The sequence below is a fragment of the Melospiza georgiana genome, unplaced genomic scaffold, assembly GCF_028018845.1.
Source record: "Melospiza georgiana isolate bMelGeo1 unplaced genomic scaffold, bMelGeo1.pri scaffold_29, whole genome shotgun sequence".
Classification (NCBI taxonomy): domain Eukaryota; kingdom Metazoa; phylum Chordata; class Aves; order Passeriformes; family Passerellidae; genus Melospiza; species Melospiza georgiana.
Window position 1 is genome coordinate 8,419,201 of NW_026652215.1, and position 18,527 is coordinate 8,437,727.

An 18,527-nucleotide genomic window follows, 5' to 3' on the forward strand; every position below is an offset into this window, starting at 1 on the left:
AGAGACATGAGAAAAGAGAGATGTAACCCCTAAGGAATGAGGAAGAGTTCATGGAATAGTTTAACCAATAGATTGCTTGGCTTACAGAATATTCATAAGCTTATTATTTGCTGTATAAGTGTTTGATACTTTCTTCAATAAACGGGACCTGTGATGAACCAGCTGGTGTCCTGGTCCCCTTCCTACGACAGATTTGGGGCTGAGTCCAGGACCCTTAGGCACACAGAGAAGGATGGAGAAGCTGCTCAAGAAGTCAGAAGCAAAACTCCAAGTGCCTTGGAGCATGGCTGGGCCCCACTGAGGGCAGGGAGTGCCAAAGGCTCCCCAGGGACTGCTGAGAGCAGATCCTTGAGGCCAGGATTGCAGGGAGCCTAAGGCTCTGAGCAGGAAACTGCAATGCTGAGCAAGGCCTGGGCTGGTTGGGGGAAGCAGAAAGGCCAAGCCCTGAGCCTAGCCTGGGACAGCAGGGCCTGTCCCTCACGGTTGCCTCGGGGCTGTTTGTGGGCCAGGGTGAGGTGAGGGACAGCAAGGACAAATGTCATAAACCTGTGTGACACTGCAGATCCCCATGGAACCAAGGGGCCAGTGGGACACTGTGAGGACTCATGAAAGCAAGAGGCCACAGTGAGCCTGCAGGGCTGGAACAGCCCAAAACACTGAAATGCTGGGGATAACCAAAGCTTCCTTTCCTTGAGTTTGGTGCACAGGAGAAACACCAACCAGATATTCTCAGCATGGGCACATGCAAAGAACATTCTTGGTTGGAAGGGACCCACGAGGACCATCAAGTCCATCTCTTTAGTGAATGGCCCACACAGGGATTGAACCCACAGCTTCGGCGATACCAGCACCATGCTCTGATCAACTGAGCTAAGAGGACAAAATTACACCAAATTTTACTGGCAAAATATGGACAGTCAAGGAAATTTGCCAAAGGGTTTAACCTAAAAACCTTTAACCCTTAAGATGCTTAGTTACCCAAAAATGTTCCAGGTAAGTAGGATTAGAAGGAGAAGAAATTGAGAACATCAGAAAGTCAGAAGATCTATAGAAAGACACTCACATATGTACCAACTGCTTGGGCTCCAGCTTCACCAATGGAAGAACCCCTGGAGAAGGCAGGATCCAGACCATGGGCTGCTCTTGTGCTCTGGCTTTTAACACCCTGGGCCTTCATGGGCCCGCCCCTGGGGTGGGACTGCCAGTTGCTTGTCCAATCAGAGTCAGGCTAGGCACCAGGTGTTACTGTGTGATTGATTGACTGCTCAGCCAATCAGAGTGGGGTTGGCACAGCATCTGCTGTGTGATTGACAGCTCTGCAGGGCCAGGACAAGGAGCAGGGCTCTGTCCCACCATGAACGACAGCCTGACCCGGCCCTGGCCACAGACAGGTATTCCAAACATCCCGAGGTATCTCGGGACATCGATCTCATCCAGCCTATGACAGCAACCCGAGTGACAATATGGAACCTCACGGAGCCATGAGTCACTTGTGACAATGCGGGTCCAAGGACACTATGGAACCTTATGGAATCAAGGAGATCATTGTGCAAATCAGGGGCCCTATGGGCGCAAGGGTCAGTAATCAAACATTGGGGTCCATAGAAACAAGGAGCTATTGTGACACAGCAGGGCCACATGGAGCCAAGGCAAACCTGTGACTCTGTTGGGGCTCATGAAACCAAGAAGCCATTGTGACACTGCAAGACTTCGTGGAATCAAGGAGACCGTTGTGACAGTGTGGGGAAGCATTTAAAAAAAGTGAACATGGAACAGGTTTGCCTGGTTTGGCCTCCTGGGGACTGTGTGACAGGTCCCACTGAATTTGACATGCCAAGGGCCACTTCCCATTTGACCGTGAAGTACTGGGGCTCTGTGCTTTCCTTCCTGTGGAAAAGAACTCTCTTTCTTGTCTAGGCTCACATGGCCAAAATTAGGATTCTACCTCTAAAATTCCCTATATTCAAGGGTTACTCTCCAAAAACATCTACCAATACAGTCAAGTCTTGCCAGCCTTGGCCTCTGGTGACTGCCTCTCATCTGACCCTGCACCACTGGGGCTCACTTGTTTCCTTCCTTTGGAGACCATTGTGGCACTGCAGCATGTTGTGGAGCCAAAGGGCATTGTTACCATGTAGGAAACTGTGGAACCAAGGGGATCATTGTGACACTGTGAGTGCCATGGATCCAAGGGGCCACTGTGACACTGTGGGGTCTTGAGGAGCCATGGAGACCATTGTGACACTCGGGAGCCTTGTGAAATGCAGGGCATCATAGTGACACTGCAGAGTACCATGGATGCAATGAACCATTGTGACACTGTGGGGCCTCATGGAACCAAGGACATCATTGTGGGTCTGGTGAGCCGCATGGTCCCAAGGGGCCAGTGTGAAGCAGCAGGGCTTTGTGGAACCAAAGGGCCGTTGTGACCCTGCAGGGCACCGTGGATCTGTGGAGAGCATTGCAAGGCCCCATGGAATCATGGAGACCATTGTGACACTGTGGGGCCCCATGGAACCAAAGGGCCATTGCGATCCTGCAGGGGCTCATGGAAGGAAGGGGCCATTGTGACACTAAAGGAACTTGTGGAACCAAGAGGATCATTGTTGCACTACTGGGCCCCAATAGAACCAAGGGGCCATGGTGATAAAGAGGGGCTTCATGGCACCCAAAGACCATTGAGACACTGTGGGGCCTTGTGGAACCATATACACCATTAAGATCCTTAAGGACTTGTGTAACCAAGGGGCCATTATGACATTGAGGGCATCATGGAAGCAAGGAGCCACTGTGACACTGCAGGGCCCTCTGGAAGCAAGGGAACATGAAATAGGTATGACTGCCTTGGTCTCCCAGGGTTCACCTGAGAGGTCTGGCTGACCTTGGAATGTGGAAGGCCACTCCCATCTGCCACTGAAACACCAGGGCTCTGGGCTTTCCTTTTTATGGAAAAGAACTGTCCATTTTTTCCAGGCGTCCATGGCCAAAATTTGGATTTCACCTCCAAATTTCTGTGTATGGAAGGATTGCTGCCAGACAAAACGTGCCAGGACAGACAGGTCTGGCTGGTCTTTAACTCCTTAGTGCCAGCATTCACCTATTTTGCGAATACTGGAAAGGGCTCTGGCTTTTCTTTGTATGGAAAAAATCATCCTTCTCCAGGCACAAATCTTCTAAATTAGGATTCCACATTCATAATTTTGAATATCCAAGGGTTGCTCCAAGCAAAACTGCCAGGACAGACAGATCAGGCTTGCCTTGGCCTCTGGTGGTTGCCGTTCATCAGCTGCTGAAACATGGGGGCTCCATGGCTTTCTTCTTTTGGAGACCAATGTGACATTTGGGAGCCTTGTGAAATGAAGGAGCCATTGGAACACTGCAAAGCACCATGGATCCAAGGGACCATTGTGACACTGTGGAGCCTCATGGAACCAAGGATATCATTGTGGCTCTGTTGGGCTGCATGGTCCCAAGGGGCCAGTGCAAATCAGCAATGTGGGAGTTAGCCCGGCTGTAACTCAGAGTCAGCCAGATTTTACCCCAAAAGAACTGGACGTGAGTTTCAAGTCCTAGGAATCATTCTTTTAACTTAGAGTGAGCTTGAGAAATCCCCCATAAGCCTTTAGTGTTGTTATGCTAAGTTGTCCAAGTTCTACTCCCCTATTGGTTTATTGGTTACTTATTTCTTCTATATGATAATTGTTCTAGTTTTCTAGCCCCAAGTTGTTGCTGCTTCCCCTTTGTCTCAGGTTTTAGGATCCTGCCCCTTGTACTGTGCTGGATTTCTCCATGTTTATTATTTTTCACCCTGTTTTAAAGTTTCTTTTAAACAACTCCATTGATCCTGCTCCTTTTCATTTTCGCCACACTCACCCTGAACTCAGGGAGCCAGAGATGTTTGTCACAGCCACCCTCATTGGGACATTTGGCGCCCAAACAGGGACCATGACATTCAGGGATCCCTGTGTCAGTCACGTCAGCTGGGGTTAGCTGATGGATAGGCCAGTGCTCCCGGGAATTTTAGATTGTGCCGGGCCTGGCGGATTCATCATTGCTTCAAGGGACCTTGCCCAGGATCGGCAGGGACAATGATGGTTTCACCTGCATAAGATTGCAGGTGTGTTTGGGGAAATGCAAGATATTTATTGCCCATTTTGCCATTGTGTTTTTACAGTATGCACCCATGTCCCATAATTAATTTGAGGTGTTGCGGTGGCTCTTCTCCATAAGGCAAAGAAAGAAAAATGGCCAGACATATGTCCACAGTAGAAAGGAGTGTATATGGATGCTTTAATTCTCACTGGTCATGATGAAATATTTTCAAAGAAAGAATAAAAATCAATCATGAGGTGGATCATTAAAAAATTTCCAGACACCTCTGGTGTCGAAATCCATACCACTGAATTTTGAGACTAAGTGGAAGTTAAATTGTACAACCTTTTGATCAAAAGGGACTCCATAGCATCCCACATACTCCCCATCATCCACACCACCCTTGAGACCCTTCACCAGCCAGCAGTGTGTTGAAAACTCAATCCATTGGTCACTCCTAACTCGAGACCTCGCCCCAAACCTGCCTTTATCAGACCTTCCACGATGGTCCAAGATGGCGATGGACCTTAAGACCTTAAGAACCTTTTCTGTATCATGCTCTCTTGGAGTATCATGCCCTGGAGAGTTAAGATGGAAGGAGCCTGAATGTGGTTTGAGAGCCCGATCATCCTCCCTTCATCTTGGCTCCTCCATTTCCTGCTACCACAACCTTCTCTTCCGCCTGAACGAACCTCCAGACTCCACCCCCACAACTGTGGGTCACACCCCCACGGTCAATCATTCCACCTCCACCCTGGGACATGCCTCCAGAATGCCAGCCTAGTTGTTTGCCATCCTAAATCAAGGCCCTTCCTCCCCAACACCTGACAAAATGGCAGTGCCCTTTGCCTCACCCTCTGGCAACAATATGACCCCATGGTCAAAGATACTAAGGCCAACTGTCACACTATTTCTAATCCAAATGTTTCTCCTCCAAGTTATTCTTCCTCCTTAGAAAATAGTTTGGATTCCCCAGAGCCACCTCACCCCTTCAACCCCAGAAGATCCCTGGAAATAAGCAGGTAAGGAAGGAGACTGGCAAACAGTCTCAAAACCCCTCATTGCCCCCCGTATGTTATGAAAGATGGGATCAGAATCCCAGGTATCAGCCATTGGTTTACGGGGAAGTCAAGGATCTGTGTAGGGCAGCTAAAGACCATAGGAGGGACTTCCCTTGTTTTAATGGACTAATGAGTCCCATGTTTACAGCACATGCCTTAACTCCCTATGATTTAAAATATATTATGTCCATGTTGTTGTCGCCTACAGAATACACCCTGTGAAAAGGGGGATGGAAGTGTTTACTAAATCAATTAATAGCAGACTATGCTAAAAATGAGGCAAAAGCGGAATCAACCATCTAGCTGGAGAAGGACAACACAGCCTACCAGATGACCAAGCAGCAGGTATCCCTAGAGAAGTATTGGATGATATCAAAGAGATGGCTTTGCAAGATTTAATCCAGGTATTGGATGGTAGCATCCCCAGTGTGGACTACCTTGGGTGGCTGCAGCTAAAGCTCTAGGACAATCAGACCATCTTGGGTGCCTGTTAAGTAAGCAAACCAATGCTACTCCCTCACACTGAGCGGCCTGCTCTCAGAGACATAGAGACCATCAGACATGCCACCTTGCAGAACAGTGACAGAGTTTTTACTCTGGGCACAGGGGCATGGCTGTGTAGACTCTGAGGGCATGTGTTGCATGAACCTCTCCATCCACAGCGAGTCAATCCACAAGAGCATTCAGGTACTTGAAGGATTCAAGAAACTTCAAGTGGAAAAAAAAGACTGGTTCAATAAACTCTTCCAGTTCAAGGGACTAAAGGGTTGGATGATGTCGAGCTAAAACAGGACTATTAATTCTCTTAGTGGTTGTTGTTGTATTGTTAATTTTCCCATGATTGTTTGAATGCTTTTAGAAAGTCTTACAAAATTCTTTCACTTCCATCTTTCTTGTAAAACAGAAAGGGGAAAGATACCCAACACAGGCTCCTCATGGACTCCTTGGAGGAGAGAACTGGAGGCCAGGATGGCACAAAAACCTCTCAGAGACTCAGTGAGGAAAGGAAAATCCTTAAAAGTACCTAAAAGTATTCTGAAATCCATAAAGTACCTTAAAAACCTTGAGTATCTCAAAGCATTAATGAGCCCTTCTAAGTTTCAGTACAAAGCTCTCAAGGGACTCCTTAAAGCAGATAATCGGGGCCATGATTGCACAAACCTCTCACAGAGACTGTATCAAAAGGGAAACATCAAGTACTTTGAAAAAACTGAAGTACCCTGAAGCATTAATGAGCCCCACTGAGTGTTGTTACTGACAAAGCCTCTCCAGGGACTAATTACAGCAGTAATTGGAGGCCATGATTGCACAAACCTTTCAGAGACTCCAAGGCAAAAGCCAAACCAAAAGTCCTTTGAAAAACCTGCACAGAGGCTCCTGTCACAGAGGCAGCTCCTGGCAAGGGCAGCGCTGCAGAGAGACAGCTCTGCCCAGGAGCAGCTCCTGTGCACAGCCCAGCAGGGCTGGGCACTGCCTGCAGCCACCCCGGGCACAGCACAGGGGCACAGAGGGGTTAAACTCAGCCTGGGCTGGGAGCACAGAGCAGAGCTCACTCAGGGCTCACTAGAGCAGAAATCAGCCCAGGTTTGAAGCAGACATTCCCTGGCTTTGGGAAGAGAAGCTGCCGTTCCTGCAGGGATCTCCTGGAGCTGGCACATCCCACAGCTTTGAGGACCTTTCAGGAGGACTCTCAGAGCTGCTCCAGGGCAGGGCTGTGGCCCTGGGGCAGGGCTGGCTTTCCCTGCTGCCCCAGCCCAGGCACAGCCCAAGGCAGCTCCTGTTGCCAGGCTCTGCTGCAGGGCTGAGCAGCCGGGGCTGCAGCCAGGGGTGCCCAGGGCTGTCCTGCAGAGCAGGGTCCTGCAGCCCAGGGCTCTGTGCTGGGGCAGGGACTCTGCTGCCTGCCAGGGACAGCTCTCAGCCAGCCCTGGCAGCTGCTCCCAGCACAGGAGGGGAAGCTGTGGGGGGAAGGAGCCACCCTGAGCTGGGCAGGGGCTGCTGCTGAGAGGGGCTCGGTGGGGCAGGGCTGCTCCCAGCTCCAGACCAGCCTGGGCACAGCTCCAGAGGACACTTCCCAAAGAAGGTAAGCCTGGGATTGCTGTAAAGGTCAGGAGCTTTCCTGAGAGTGTTTCAATTTCCTACTTAGAGAAAGATGGGAATGTTGAGGTGGTGACAAAAAGTTTTTTGTACTTTTTACATTTTTATATATTCATAGCTCTCTAAATTACTATTCTATAGTTACAATACTATAATCCTTACTTAACTCTAATAAACTCTTAACTGTATTAAACCACTATTATATTCCTGTATAGCTTTAATCCCGAATTAAATCTAGTATGTTTCCCTATCTTTCTCTTAATAACCTGACTGTCTAAATATATTCCTAAAATGCTGTATAGTCCTATTCTTTTATATAGTCCTGAAATACTATATAGTCTTCTAGGAACTGGACATATAGGAGCATTTTGGGTTTTGAGAATGAGCAGAATATGAGCAGTCATTATAAAAAGTGAAGGCAAAGAAGCCTTTGGACCTACTCCAATGGGTTGACCCAGGGATGTGTAACTAGGGAAACTGAATCTCCTTTTGGATGCTCCTGTTAAATATCCTAATTATCAACACTAATAAATTGTTGAAATAGGAGGTGGGTGTGCCCTTTCCCACTGGGACACCTGGAAGCTTCCAATAAGTGTCTGGCTTTTACTTTACTTTACTGTTCTAACACTGCTGCAAGGGTTTTTTTTTTTTTTTTCCTTTGGATTATAGACAACAGGGGGATGAGAGAAGTAGAACAGGAATTGTAATCCCAGATTTACAGAACATTCTGAGTTGAAAGGGACACAGAGGATCATCAAAGGAATGTTTGAACATTTACACAGACTCCAGAACTGTGACTTAAGCTGGTCAGTATCTCTGCTGGGAGCCTCCCAAAGGCCCTCAGCCACTCCTCAGCCCTGCACAGCAGCAGCATCACCTCTGCAGGGCCCAGCAGGGCTCTCCTGAGCTGCCCTTGCCCAGCTGCACACAGAGCCTGCCCCAGCCAGGGCCCTGCACACAGGCAGGTTTCTGTAGGGCCCTGGCCAGGGCACACAGGCTGGGATGGGCTCTGTGAGCGCTGGCAGGGACAAGGCTCCTCTCAGGAGGGAATGACCAGGCCCAGGGAGAGGCTCAGGGAAGGAGAGGGGGCTGAAGAGAGCAGAGCTGGGGCAGGATGAGGGCACGGTTGGTGTGTGGGAGGTGCCAGGCACAGCTGGGCATGGGAACATTGTCCTGAGTGCCCGGCTGTCTCTGCCCTGCCCTCTCAGGCACAGCACCACAACATCTTCTCTTGGTTCTGCCCTGCCCTGATATTGTCACTGTTATCTGCTGCTCTCAGGGAGGCTTTGGCATTTGCAGCAGCTGAGTCAGGCACTGCCCTTGGCATTCCTGCCAGGCAGGGCTGTCCATGGGAATGGGGTGTCCAAGCTTCCCTGGCACCTGTGGGGCTGTGGGCAAAGCAGTCCATGGGAAAGGGGAATGAGCTGAGCCCCCTCCCTGAGATCCCATCATGGGCACAGCCAGGGATCTCCTTGCTGTGCCCTTCCAAGCTCTGAGCTGCCCTCCTGGGTGCAAATCTGTGCCAGAGCCTCTGGGAGTTCCCTGAATGTCCCACGGGGAAGGGCAGAGCTGCCACAGCTGAGGAAATGCTGTTGGGTTTGCCAAGGGAGCCGTGAGTGTCCTTGGCACAAGGGGGTTCTGAGACCTTGCCCAGAGACCTTGAGAGAGAGTGAGAAATTGAGGGATCCCTCTGCTCTGGGCAGGGTCTGGTTTATCCCAGGCTGACCCAGGAGTGTGATTGTGCTCTGATTGCAGCCTAAGATGCAAAGCCAGGGCAGTTGGGAACCAGCCCATCCAGCCCCTCACCTTCCTTTAGCCACAGGGAATACTATCCCTCTCACATGTCTAAGTGGGAAACTCTGAGTGCAGCCAAAATGCTGGGGATTTCTGACCTCAGAGAGCCAGCAATGATGTGTGGTGAGGCAAACAATTCCTAAAACCAACTCCTGCCCTCTATTTCCTTTAGAAATGGGAGTGCAGACACTACCAAGCCTTTCTGCATTAGGAGTGGTTCCTCTGACAAATCCTGAATATCCAGCCTTGTCCCTCTGCCCCATGGCCACAAACCCAGGGCAGTGGGGCAGGGATGGCTCCTCAAGAGCCTCCAGGCACAAGCCTGCTGCTCCTGGCAAACTCAGCCTGCACAACTGGAGCTCAGGCAGGGACCCAGGTGAAGGTTTTCCCAGAGAAGGAACAAGGGTGGGTGAGTCCCAGCAAGACAGTCTGCAGGGAATGGCCCAGGTTTGGCTCCAAGCAGCCTCTCCTGACCTATCACTGTCCTTTCTCCATGAACAGGTCCCCATGTGCAGCCACAGCAAATGTCCAACAGCAGCTCCATCAGCCACTTCCTGCTGCTGGCATTAGCAGACACGCGGCAGCTGCAGCTCCTGCACTTCTGCCTCTTGCTGGGCATCTCCCTGGCTGCCCTCCTGGGCAACGGCCTCATCATCAGTGCCGTAGCCTGCAGCCACCACCTGCACACGCCCATGTTCTTCTTCCTGCTCAACCTGGCCCTCAGCGACCTGGGCTCCATCTGCACCACTGTCCCCAAAGCCATGCACAATTCCCTCTGGGACACCAGGGACATCTCCTACACTGGATGTGCTGCTCAGCTCTTTTTCTTTCTGTTCTTCATTGGAGCAGAGTTTTATCTGCTGACCGTCATGTGCTATGACCGTTACGTGTCCATCTGCAAACCCCTGCACTACGGGACCCTCCTGGGCACCAGAGCTTGTGCCCACATGGCAGCAGCTGCCTGGGCCAGTGCCTTTCTCCATGCTCTGCTGCACACAGCCAATACATTTTCCTTGCCCCTGTGCCATGGCAATGCCCTGGGCCAGTTCTTCTGTGAAATCCCACAGATCCTCAAGCTCTCCTGCTCACACTCTAATCTCAGGGAACTTGGTCTTCTTGCTGTGACTGTCTTTTTGGTATTTGGTTGTTTTGTGTTCATTGTTTTCTCCTACATGCAGATTTTCAGGGCTGTGCTGAGGATCCCCTCTGAGCAGGGACGGCACAAAGCCTTTTCCACCTGCCTCCCTCACCTGGCTGTGGTCTCCCTCTTTGTCAGCACTGGCATTTTTGCCTACCTGAAGCCCCCCTCCATGTCCTCCCCATCCCTGGATGTGGCAGTGACAGTTCTGTACTCGGTGGTGCCTCCAGCCCTGAACCCTCTCATCTACAGCCTGAGGAACCAGGAGCTGAAGGCTGCAGTGTGGAGACTGATGACTAGACAATGTAAGAAACATTAAACTGCTGGACAGTTTCTGAAAATAATTTGTTATAAAAGTTGTCTTTGATACTTCTGGTTGGTTTCATTTTGGAGCTTCTTTTTCCTTGTTACATTTTTAATGTTGTCCCTCAATGAAAGCAATCAATTTTGCCATATCTCATTTTGTATCTCAACAGGTCCACTGTGACCTGTAGACTGTGTCAGTGAGGAGCTGTGCTCTTGATACCTTTAAATGAAATAAAGGATTTATTTCATATGAAACTATCAAGAACATAGCTCCTCACTGCCACAGTCCAGCAAAGTTTTCCCTGGAGATCCCGCTTTCGTTGCCTTCTCTGCACAGTGCAGCAATGTCTGTGTGCAGAACTGGCGGCAGATCAGTGCTGGCCCAGCAGCTGTTCCCCGCAGCAGCAGCACTTGGTGTTGCCAGTGCTCCTTCTGTGGCCCTGCCCCGCTGCCCTGGTGGCCCTGCTGTTGCTGTAGGGCCTGAGTGCTCTCGGGGCCGGGCACAGCCCTGGGGGTGGCAGTGCCAGGGCTGCAGCAGGGACAGGCCATGGGCACTGCTGGGGCAGCGCTGACGCCTCAGCCAGGGCCTGGGGGCTCCAGGCTCCTTGCCCAGGCTCTCTCAAGAACACACCCAGGCCAATGCTCAGCACAGAAACCCCCGTGAGCAGCCCCAGGCTGTTGGTGAGGGGACATGCTCGAGAGGCACAAATCAGCCCCTGGGGCCAGCAAGGGCTGGGGGGACACCAGGGAAACCACTCAGCTTTGTCCTGGCCTCTGCAGTCAGCCAGAAAGTTTGTTCCCATCAGCTGGGAGTTTGCTGTCCCACTACAGACGCGGTTGCTCAGAGCCAGGACTGCCTAGCAGTCACCCCCAAACTGCCCTGAGCATTTCCTTGGCTTCATCTTGGCTTTCTTTACTCTGTCTGGCACAAATTTCTTCTTGTTGCCCATCTCTGTCCCCTCCCCTGCAAACAGCCAATCCCTGTTTGCCCTTTCATCTCTGGCCCCACTCCCCACTGCAGTTCCTGACTTGGCCCCATGGGAACGTCCCTTGGGCAGCAGGATCATCCTACAAGTGCTGCAGGAATTGTCTGCAGGCTCCTGCAGTGCCTGGTGCTGCTCCCTTGCCAGAGGCACCCCAGGGCAGGGGGGCACATCTGGGCTGCGGTGTCTGACTCTGGGGCTCCCTGTTCTGGGCAATGAGGAGGAGCTGCAGAGGCTCTGCAGGACTGACAGGATGGGCTTTGGGGCTGGCAGGAGAAGCTGAGGGACCTGGGCTGCTGGAGCTTCTCAAGGGGAGGCCCAGGGCTCATCCTGAGACTGCTCCAAGGGCGGTTTCAGAGAATCCCAGCGTCAGCAAGGTGGGAAAAGACCTTGGAGTTCATCAAGTCCAACCTGTGCCTTGACACTGCCTTGTCTCCCCTGAACCTCCTCTTCTCCATGACAACCCCAGCTCCCTTAGCCACTCCTCAAAGCTCTTGTGTTCCAGACCCCTCCCCAGCCTTGTTGGCCTTCTCTGGAAATGCTCCAGCCCCTCCATGTCCAACCTAAATTGGGGAGCCCAGAACTGGACACAGCATTTAAGGAGCTGCTCAACCAGCGCTGAGCACAGGGGAAGAATTCCTGCCCAGCTCCTTCTGGCCACACCATTCCTGATCCAGCCTAGGAGCCATTGGCCTTTTTGCCCACCTGGGCACATTGCTGCCTCATGTCCAACCTGCTGTCCATCAGTCCCTGCAGGTCCCTTTCTGCCTGGCTGCTCTCCAGCCACTCTGTCCCCAGCCTGCAGCACTGCAGGGGTTATTCTGGCCAAAGTGCAGGACTTGGACTTCTTAAACCTCACCTTGTTGGATTTGGGCCCTGGATCCAGCCTGTCCAGGGCCCTGTGCAGAGCCCTCCTACCCTCCAGCAGATCAGCACTCCCAGACAACTTGGTGGCACCACAGTTCCATGAGGCCCCAGAGTGTCCCAATGGTGTCCATGATTCCATGAGGCCTCCCAGTGTCACAATGTCCCTTTGGTTCCCTGGCATCCCTTGGTGTCACAATCTCACCATGTCCCCCAAGGCTCTTCAGTGTCACAGTGGATCCTTGGTTCCACGAGGTCTGGCAGTGCAGCAATGCTCTCCTTGGTTCCATAGTGTCACAATGGCCTCTTGGTCCCAAGGGTCACCACGGTGTCAAACATGTTTCCTTCATTCCAGGAGTCCCTGAGGAGCTGCACTGGCCCCTTGGTTCCATGGGGCCCTGCAGTGTCACAATGGCCCCATCATGACACCAGGTCCTGCTCTGTCACAAAGCTCTGCATGGTTCCACAAGGCCCTGCAGGGTCACGGTGGCCTCTTGGTTCCATGAGTCCTCAGATTGCCACAATGAATTCCTTGGTGCTGCAGTGTCCCAATGGAGCCCTGGCGACACAAGATCCTGCCGTGTCACCAGGGACGCTTTCGTTCCACGGGGCACCACAGTGTCACAATTGTTCCCTCAGTTCCCGGAGTCCTTGCATGCTGCAATGTCTACTTGATTCCATTGTCCCCATGCTCTCCCAAGGGTCTCCTTGGTTCCACAGTGGCACAATGGCCCCTTGGTTCCACAAGGCCCCGCAGTGTCACAGTGGCCTCTGTGGTTCCAGGAGGACCCAGACTGTCACCATGAACTCCTTGCTTCCATTCAGCCCCACAGTGTCACAATGGCCCCATGGCTCTGTGCTGCCATGTCATACACAGTGTCACTATTGTTCCCTTAGTGCCACCAGGCCCCGCAGTGTCACAATGGCCCCTTGCATCCCCAGGGTCCTGCAGTGTCACAATCATCAGAGAATCAACCAGGCTGGAAAAGAACTTGGAGAGCATCAAATCCAACCTAGGACCCAACACCACTTTTTCACCCAGACCATGGCACAGCCTTTGTTAAACACTTCCAGGGACAGCGACTCCCTTGTTCCTGATGCATAGGAGTCCAAGGGGTTGGATGAGGAAAATGGTCAGGAGGTGGTGGGGACAAAGAACTATTGATTGTCAGCCTTTAAGAGACTTGATTTTCATATCTATTGACACTGAATTAGAAGGTGCTGGGTGTCAATATATGTTGGACATTGTTGATATCAAACTATAAACAGGAAAAAAAACCTGGATCAAACAGTTCTCTCTGGTTTTCTCTGTTTTCAGTACAGTGCATTAATTTTGAATACATTTCTGAAATAATCAATTAACCACAGAAGAATTGAAAATTTAGATAATTGCCAGAGCCTTTTCTTGTTTGAGTGCTTTGAACAAATGTTTATGAGCTTTTCTCTCTGAATTCATTAACTGAAGAGCTCAAGAAAGAAGAGACCTCCGGAGGATTAAAATTAATCAGCAACCTCCAAGTGGCTGAGGATCCATCCCCATCAGAGCAGCAATGAACAGAAATGGGCACAGCTTTGTGGCTGCCCCAGCTTTGGCATGGGCCCTGGGCCTGCGGCAGGAGCAGCTCTTGAGGGCCCCAAGGCCAGGGCTATTGTACTGCCATTGGCAGATGGGATGGCAGCAGGGGCTGCAGAGCTCTCAGCACCTCAGCCCGAGGGGAGCAGGGCAGCCAGGGAGCCTCCTTTGGCCTTGGCCAAGCCCCTTCCCCCATGGCGGGGGCTGAGTCCTGTGGCAGCTGCAGCTGCTGCTGTGCCCTTGCCAGGGGCTGAGGCCGTGGGGCAGTGCCCAGAGCAGCCTGGCCTGAGCAGAGCTGTGGGGCCAGAGCCGGCTGGGCTGGGCTGGGGAGAGGCCCTTGGTGCTGCCCAGAGCTCAGGGCAGCTGGCAGAGCTTGCAGGGAGCTGGGCTGGGCTCAGAGAGCCTGGCCCAGAAACCATCAGTGTCCATCTCAGCCTGGCTGAGTGTGCAGGGGCAGGACTCAGGCCAGGCCTTGTGGGGCAGGGCCAGCGCCTGTGCAAGGCATTGCAAACAGGCAAGTGGCCCAGAGAGGAGGCTGCTCTGTGCCCTTGGTGGCATGGACAGAGCAGGGAGGGGGCCCAGGACATTTGTCAGCACCAGACTGTGTGCCCATGCATTGGCAGCCCTGGCTGCTGAGCCCAGCTTTGGCCTGGGCTGAGTTTGGCTGTGGCCCAGCTCCATCCTCCTGCGGGGCTCAGGGCCTGTTCCCAGTCATGGCCGGCCTGGCTGCCTCTCTGCTGGCCCAGAGCCCGGCAGAGCCCGGGGCAGGGCTGTCTGTGCAGCCCCACAGGTGCCACGGGCTCTGCAGGAGCTGACAGAGGCTGCCCAGCAGGGACGCCATGGGGCACAGAGCCCCAAGGCTGCTGTGGGCACCACGGCACAGGGGCCATTCCCAGCTGCAATGCTCCTGGCCTGGGCTGGGCCTGCACAGGGGCTGGGCCACCATGGCTGGGCCAGCACAGGGCCACAAAGGGGCCATGCAGCCGCTACCGGGGCTGACAGCAAGGCCAGGCACACACAAGCAATTGCTGAGCATGACCTGTGCTGGCAAGGCCTGACTATGCCAAAGGCACAGCTCAGCTGCCCTTGGGGGCTGCAGGAACAGTCCAGAGCCCAAAGAGCCTCCATGGCTGTGCTGGAGTCCAAGGCTGCAGCAGGGAAATGCAGGGCTGCTGCGGGATGGGGAGGGCATTTTATTCCAGCACACACCTCAGCTCTCTGATGATCCCAGCACCATGCTGGGCCCTGTTTCAGACTGGACCAGAGCAGATGATGATGGGACAGGAGCCCTGCGGGGCTGTCAGGGACCTGCAGCTTGCAAAGTGCTCTGCTCTCCCTCAGGTGCTCTGGGAGAGATCCAATCCCAACTGGGCACCTCAGGGCACAAGTGGCACTGCCTGTTCATGGGCACACAGCTGATGTCTGGAAAGGGGCACAGGTTGTTAATACCTGTTAGTTTCATAATATACAAGCAAATCTTTATTTTCTGGGTCTTTTGAGAACTTTTGAGAAATGCAAACGTTTTCTCTCCTGGAACAGGAATTTCCTGGATGTGCTGGATTCTTCTTCTGATGGCAGGAGAAGAAATACTCATCTTCCCCTCTGCCTTTGCCACAAACATTCACTCTAATATTTAATCAGCCCTTCCCTTCAGGTATTTCCAGCTGTCCTGTTGAAATGGCCGTGTCTAAGAACATCTCTTCATTTAGAGCAGCTGCATCTATGTCCTTTCCATCGCTCCCAGATTTTCTCATCCAGATGCTCTCTGGTCATTCAAGTACCTCTCAACTGACTCGTTTCATGCTTTGAACATCAGGGAGTTGTCAAATCTTTCTGAAGTTTAAATAAATATCACATTAGACAGCATCCTAATGGTGTTAATATCTATCATAGAATTACCATTTCTTATGTCTTTTTCAAAACTCTTGCTATACAACAATACGTGGGGAATGGTGGACATGTCAGATGGTGCTGGGACATCCCAGAGATCCGAGGGAAGAGCTGTGATGGTTATTAAACTGTTCAAATGTTCAACTTCTGTTTTTTGGCAAGAAACCTTTCTGTATCTCTGAGTATCACCAGGCTCTGAGCCCAAAGGACACAAACCTGATGAGCTGTGGCTCCCAGTGCAGGGGCACTTGGACCTTGGCTCTGTGCAGGAGAGCTCTTCATCTCCTTTCTCACTTTTCCTCCCTCTGGGTATGGAGGGAGCTCCTCACTTCAGTGTGTGACTCATGTGTGCAAAGAGCAAATCTGGGCAGAATTGGGGCAGGGAGGGTTTGCATGGGAGGATCTGTTGGGATCTGTGCTGGGCACAGAAGGTGTTTTCCATTGTTCTGAGATATCTGCTGTGGAAAGTGGATTTAATATCCAGCAGAGGAATGACTTTTGCATTTGATGGAGCTGTGCCTTCCCTTGGCTTTGTTGGCTGACAATAAATGAACATCCCTCTGTGTCTCGGGCAGCTCCTTCTCCCAGGAAAGCAGGTGGGAGCTGGAGCCAAGGAGCTGAAAGCTGCAGGTGCAGCCTGGGCTGGAGGGAGCTCAGATTTGCACAAGGCTGCTCTGAGTGCCAGGGCTTGGATGGGGGAAATGGTGGGGTGGGGGTAGGGACAGAGTCTGATTGATTGTCAGCCATGAAGGGTCTTAATTTTCATATCTATTCAAACTGCATGAGGAGATACTTGGATTCAGTGTCAACTGGAAATTGGACATATTAATTTATGAACAGGGGAAAAATGAAACAAGACCTAAAATATCTTTTCTCACTGTCTTTTTAAATAGAATCTAATCAGTTTTAATACACTTTTGAAATCTGCCTGATTAACCACAAATTATTTGAACACCTAAATTATTCCCAAAGGCTTGGATTGTTAAGGCATTCTGAATGTTACTGAGCCCTGGGACACTGAATTCCTGCACTGAAGAGCTGAAGGCTGAACAAGCCTCTGGAGCAGGAAAATTCAGCAGCAGCCTCCAAGGTGCTGAGGATGTCAGCAGCCCCCACTGAGGCCATCCCTGCCCAGAGACCGTGGGGGAATGGGCAGACAAGGAGAGCGTCCCTGAGGCTGGGGCAGCACAACTCAGAGGCACCAGCGGCTCCAGCTGGGAAATGGAGTGTGGAATGTGGCTGGGAAAGCACTGCCTGGGCTGTGCCAAGCAGGACAGACAAGCCCTGACCTCCATTCCCCAAAAAACTCTCTCAAGGAGACATTTAAGAGGAATTACAATTATTTGTGTACTCTGAGTTTGATGTACTGGAGAAATACCACCAAGAGATTCTCAGGAGCTCAAAACAATCAAACAGTCATTTTTGGCATCTTTAGAAAATCAGAGAAACCTTGGCAAAATGTTTAATATGACATTGTAGGGGTTTTGGTTTCTTAATTTAGGATTTTCTAATTTTGACATTTTTTAATTAATACATTTATGAGGGTGAATTTTAGTGTCAGTTAATAATTTATGAATTCATTTTGTTGAGAGATAGGATTAGGAGAACAGTAAAGTAGGTCTAAAATTTTAAAAGGGTATAAAGAAAATTTTATTAAAAGTAACTAAAAGAAAAAAAGTGGTAAGTTTAAAAATAAACATTTTAGAGTCCTTTTTTTTTCTTTACAACTTTTTCTTTTTACTGACAATGTAAAGAAACAAAACTTAAAATTTCTAGTTAGTTTGCGATTTCTAGAATAGTCTTTTTTCAGCTTGTTAAGGTTATGGAGATTTTTTTACAAGAGTTAAAAATAGATTTTTTTGTTGTTCTTATTTTTGTCATGGATAACAGTTGTCTGGGTAACTTTGTTATTGTGTAGTTGGTTTTATTGCTACAAGCTTTTTTACAGCGTGTTGATGGGCCATGTAAACCTATGGGGTATTGTTTTAAAGATGAGTTCTTCAAAGGTAAAAGTTTTTATTATTTCCTTATTAAATTATTTTTATCTCTGGGAATAGCGATCTTCTCTTGGGGGTACTGGATTACTTTTTTTTTCAGCCTGAACTTTTTATGAAATCACAGTTATTTTATCATTTGTTCATTTGAATATGGAGGTTTTTGTTTGATATTATTTGGAATAATTTTTTAAAGTTTTATGTGTTACAAAGGAAAGGAGTTTTTTTGATTATAGTTTATAAGAGGATTTTAGTTTTAAGCTTAAGGTATTTTTTCTTCTTTTTTTGGGGTATTTAATTTGTTCTTTGCTGACTTTGATGGTGTAATGGTTTCTTTTAAATGTTTGTATTTTGTTTTTTTCTTTTACTTGAGAGAGGATTGAAGTTTTGAAAGGGTTTACACCTGATCTGCTGGTAACTTGCAGTGGAAGTTGTGGTTGGATTGTATTAGGACTGGTTTTCTGGCTGCTTTTTGTGGTTTTTTGTGTTTAAGTTCTTAGTTGTAGGGTTATTTTGTATGGGTTGTAGGTTGTAGTGGTTTTGGTGTTAGTTGTGTTGGGGGGAGGGGACTTGATAGTAAGATTTTAATGTTGTGTGACTGGCTTTGTTCTGGTTGGGGTCTTGTAGCCCCTTTTGTTTTCCTGTTTGGTAGTTGTTGGGGTTTGGTTTGGTCAGAATGGGGCCAATGGAGGGGGGCAGCCTGGGGAGGGGGGAAGGGGCTCAGCCCACAGCAGGGTT

The 18,527-nt window shown here is 50.4% G+C and overlaps 2 protein-coding genes across 2 annotated transcripts in view; both read left to right on the forward strand.

The window, feature by feature from the left end:
* Window positions 1-18,527, forward strand: part of LOC131096425 (uncharacterized) — a 1,435,131-nt gene that overhangs the window by 60,271 nt on the left and 1,356,333 nt on the right.
* LOC131096464 (olfactory receptor 14A16-like) lies at window positions 9,566-10,541 on the forward strand. Its single transcript, XM_058044801.1, has one exon. It carries the CDS (start codon window positions 9,566-9,568, stop codon window positions 10,496-10,498), a length of 933 nt encoding a protein of 310 aa, XP_057900784.1. The 3' UTR covers window positions 10,499-10,541.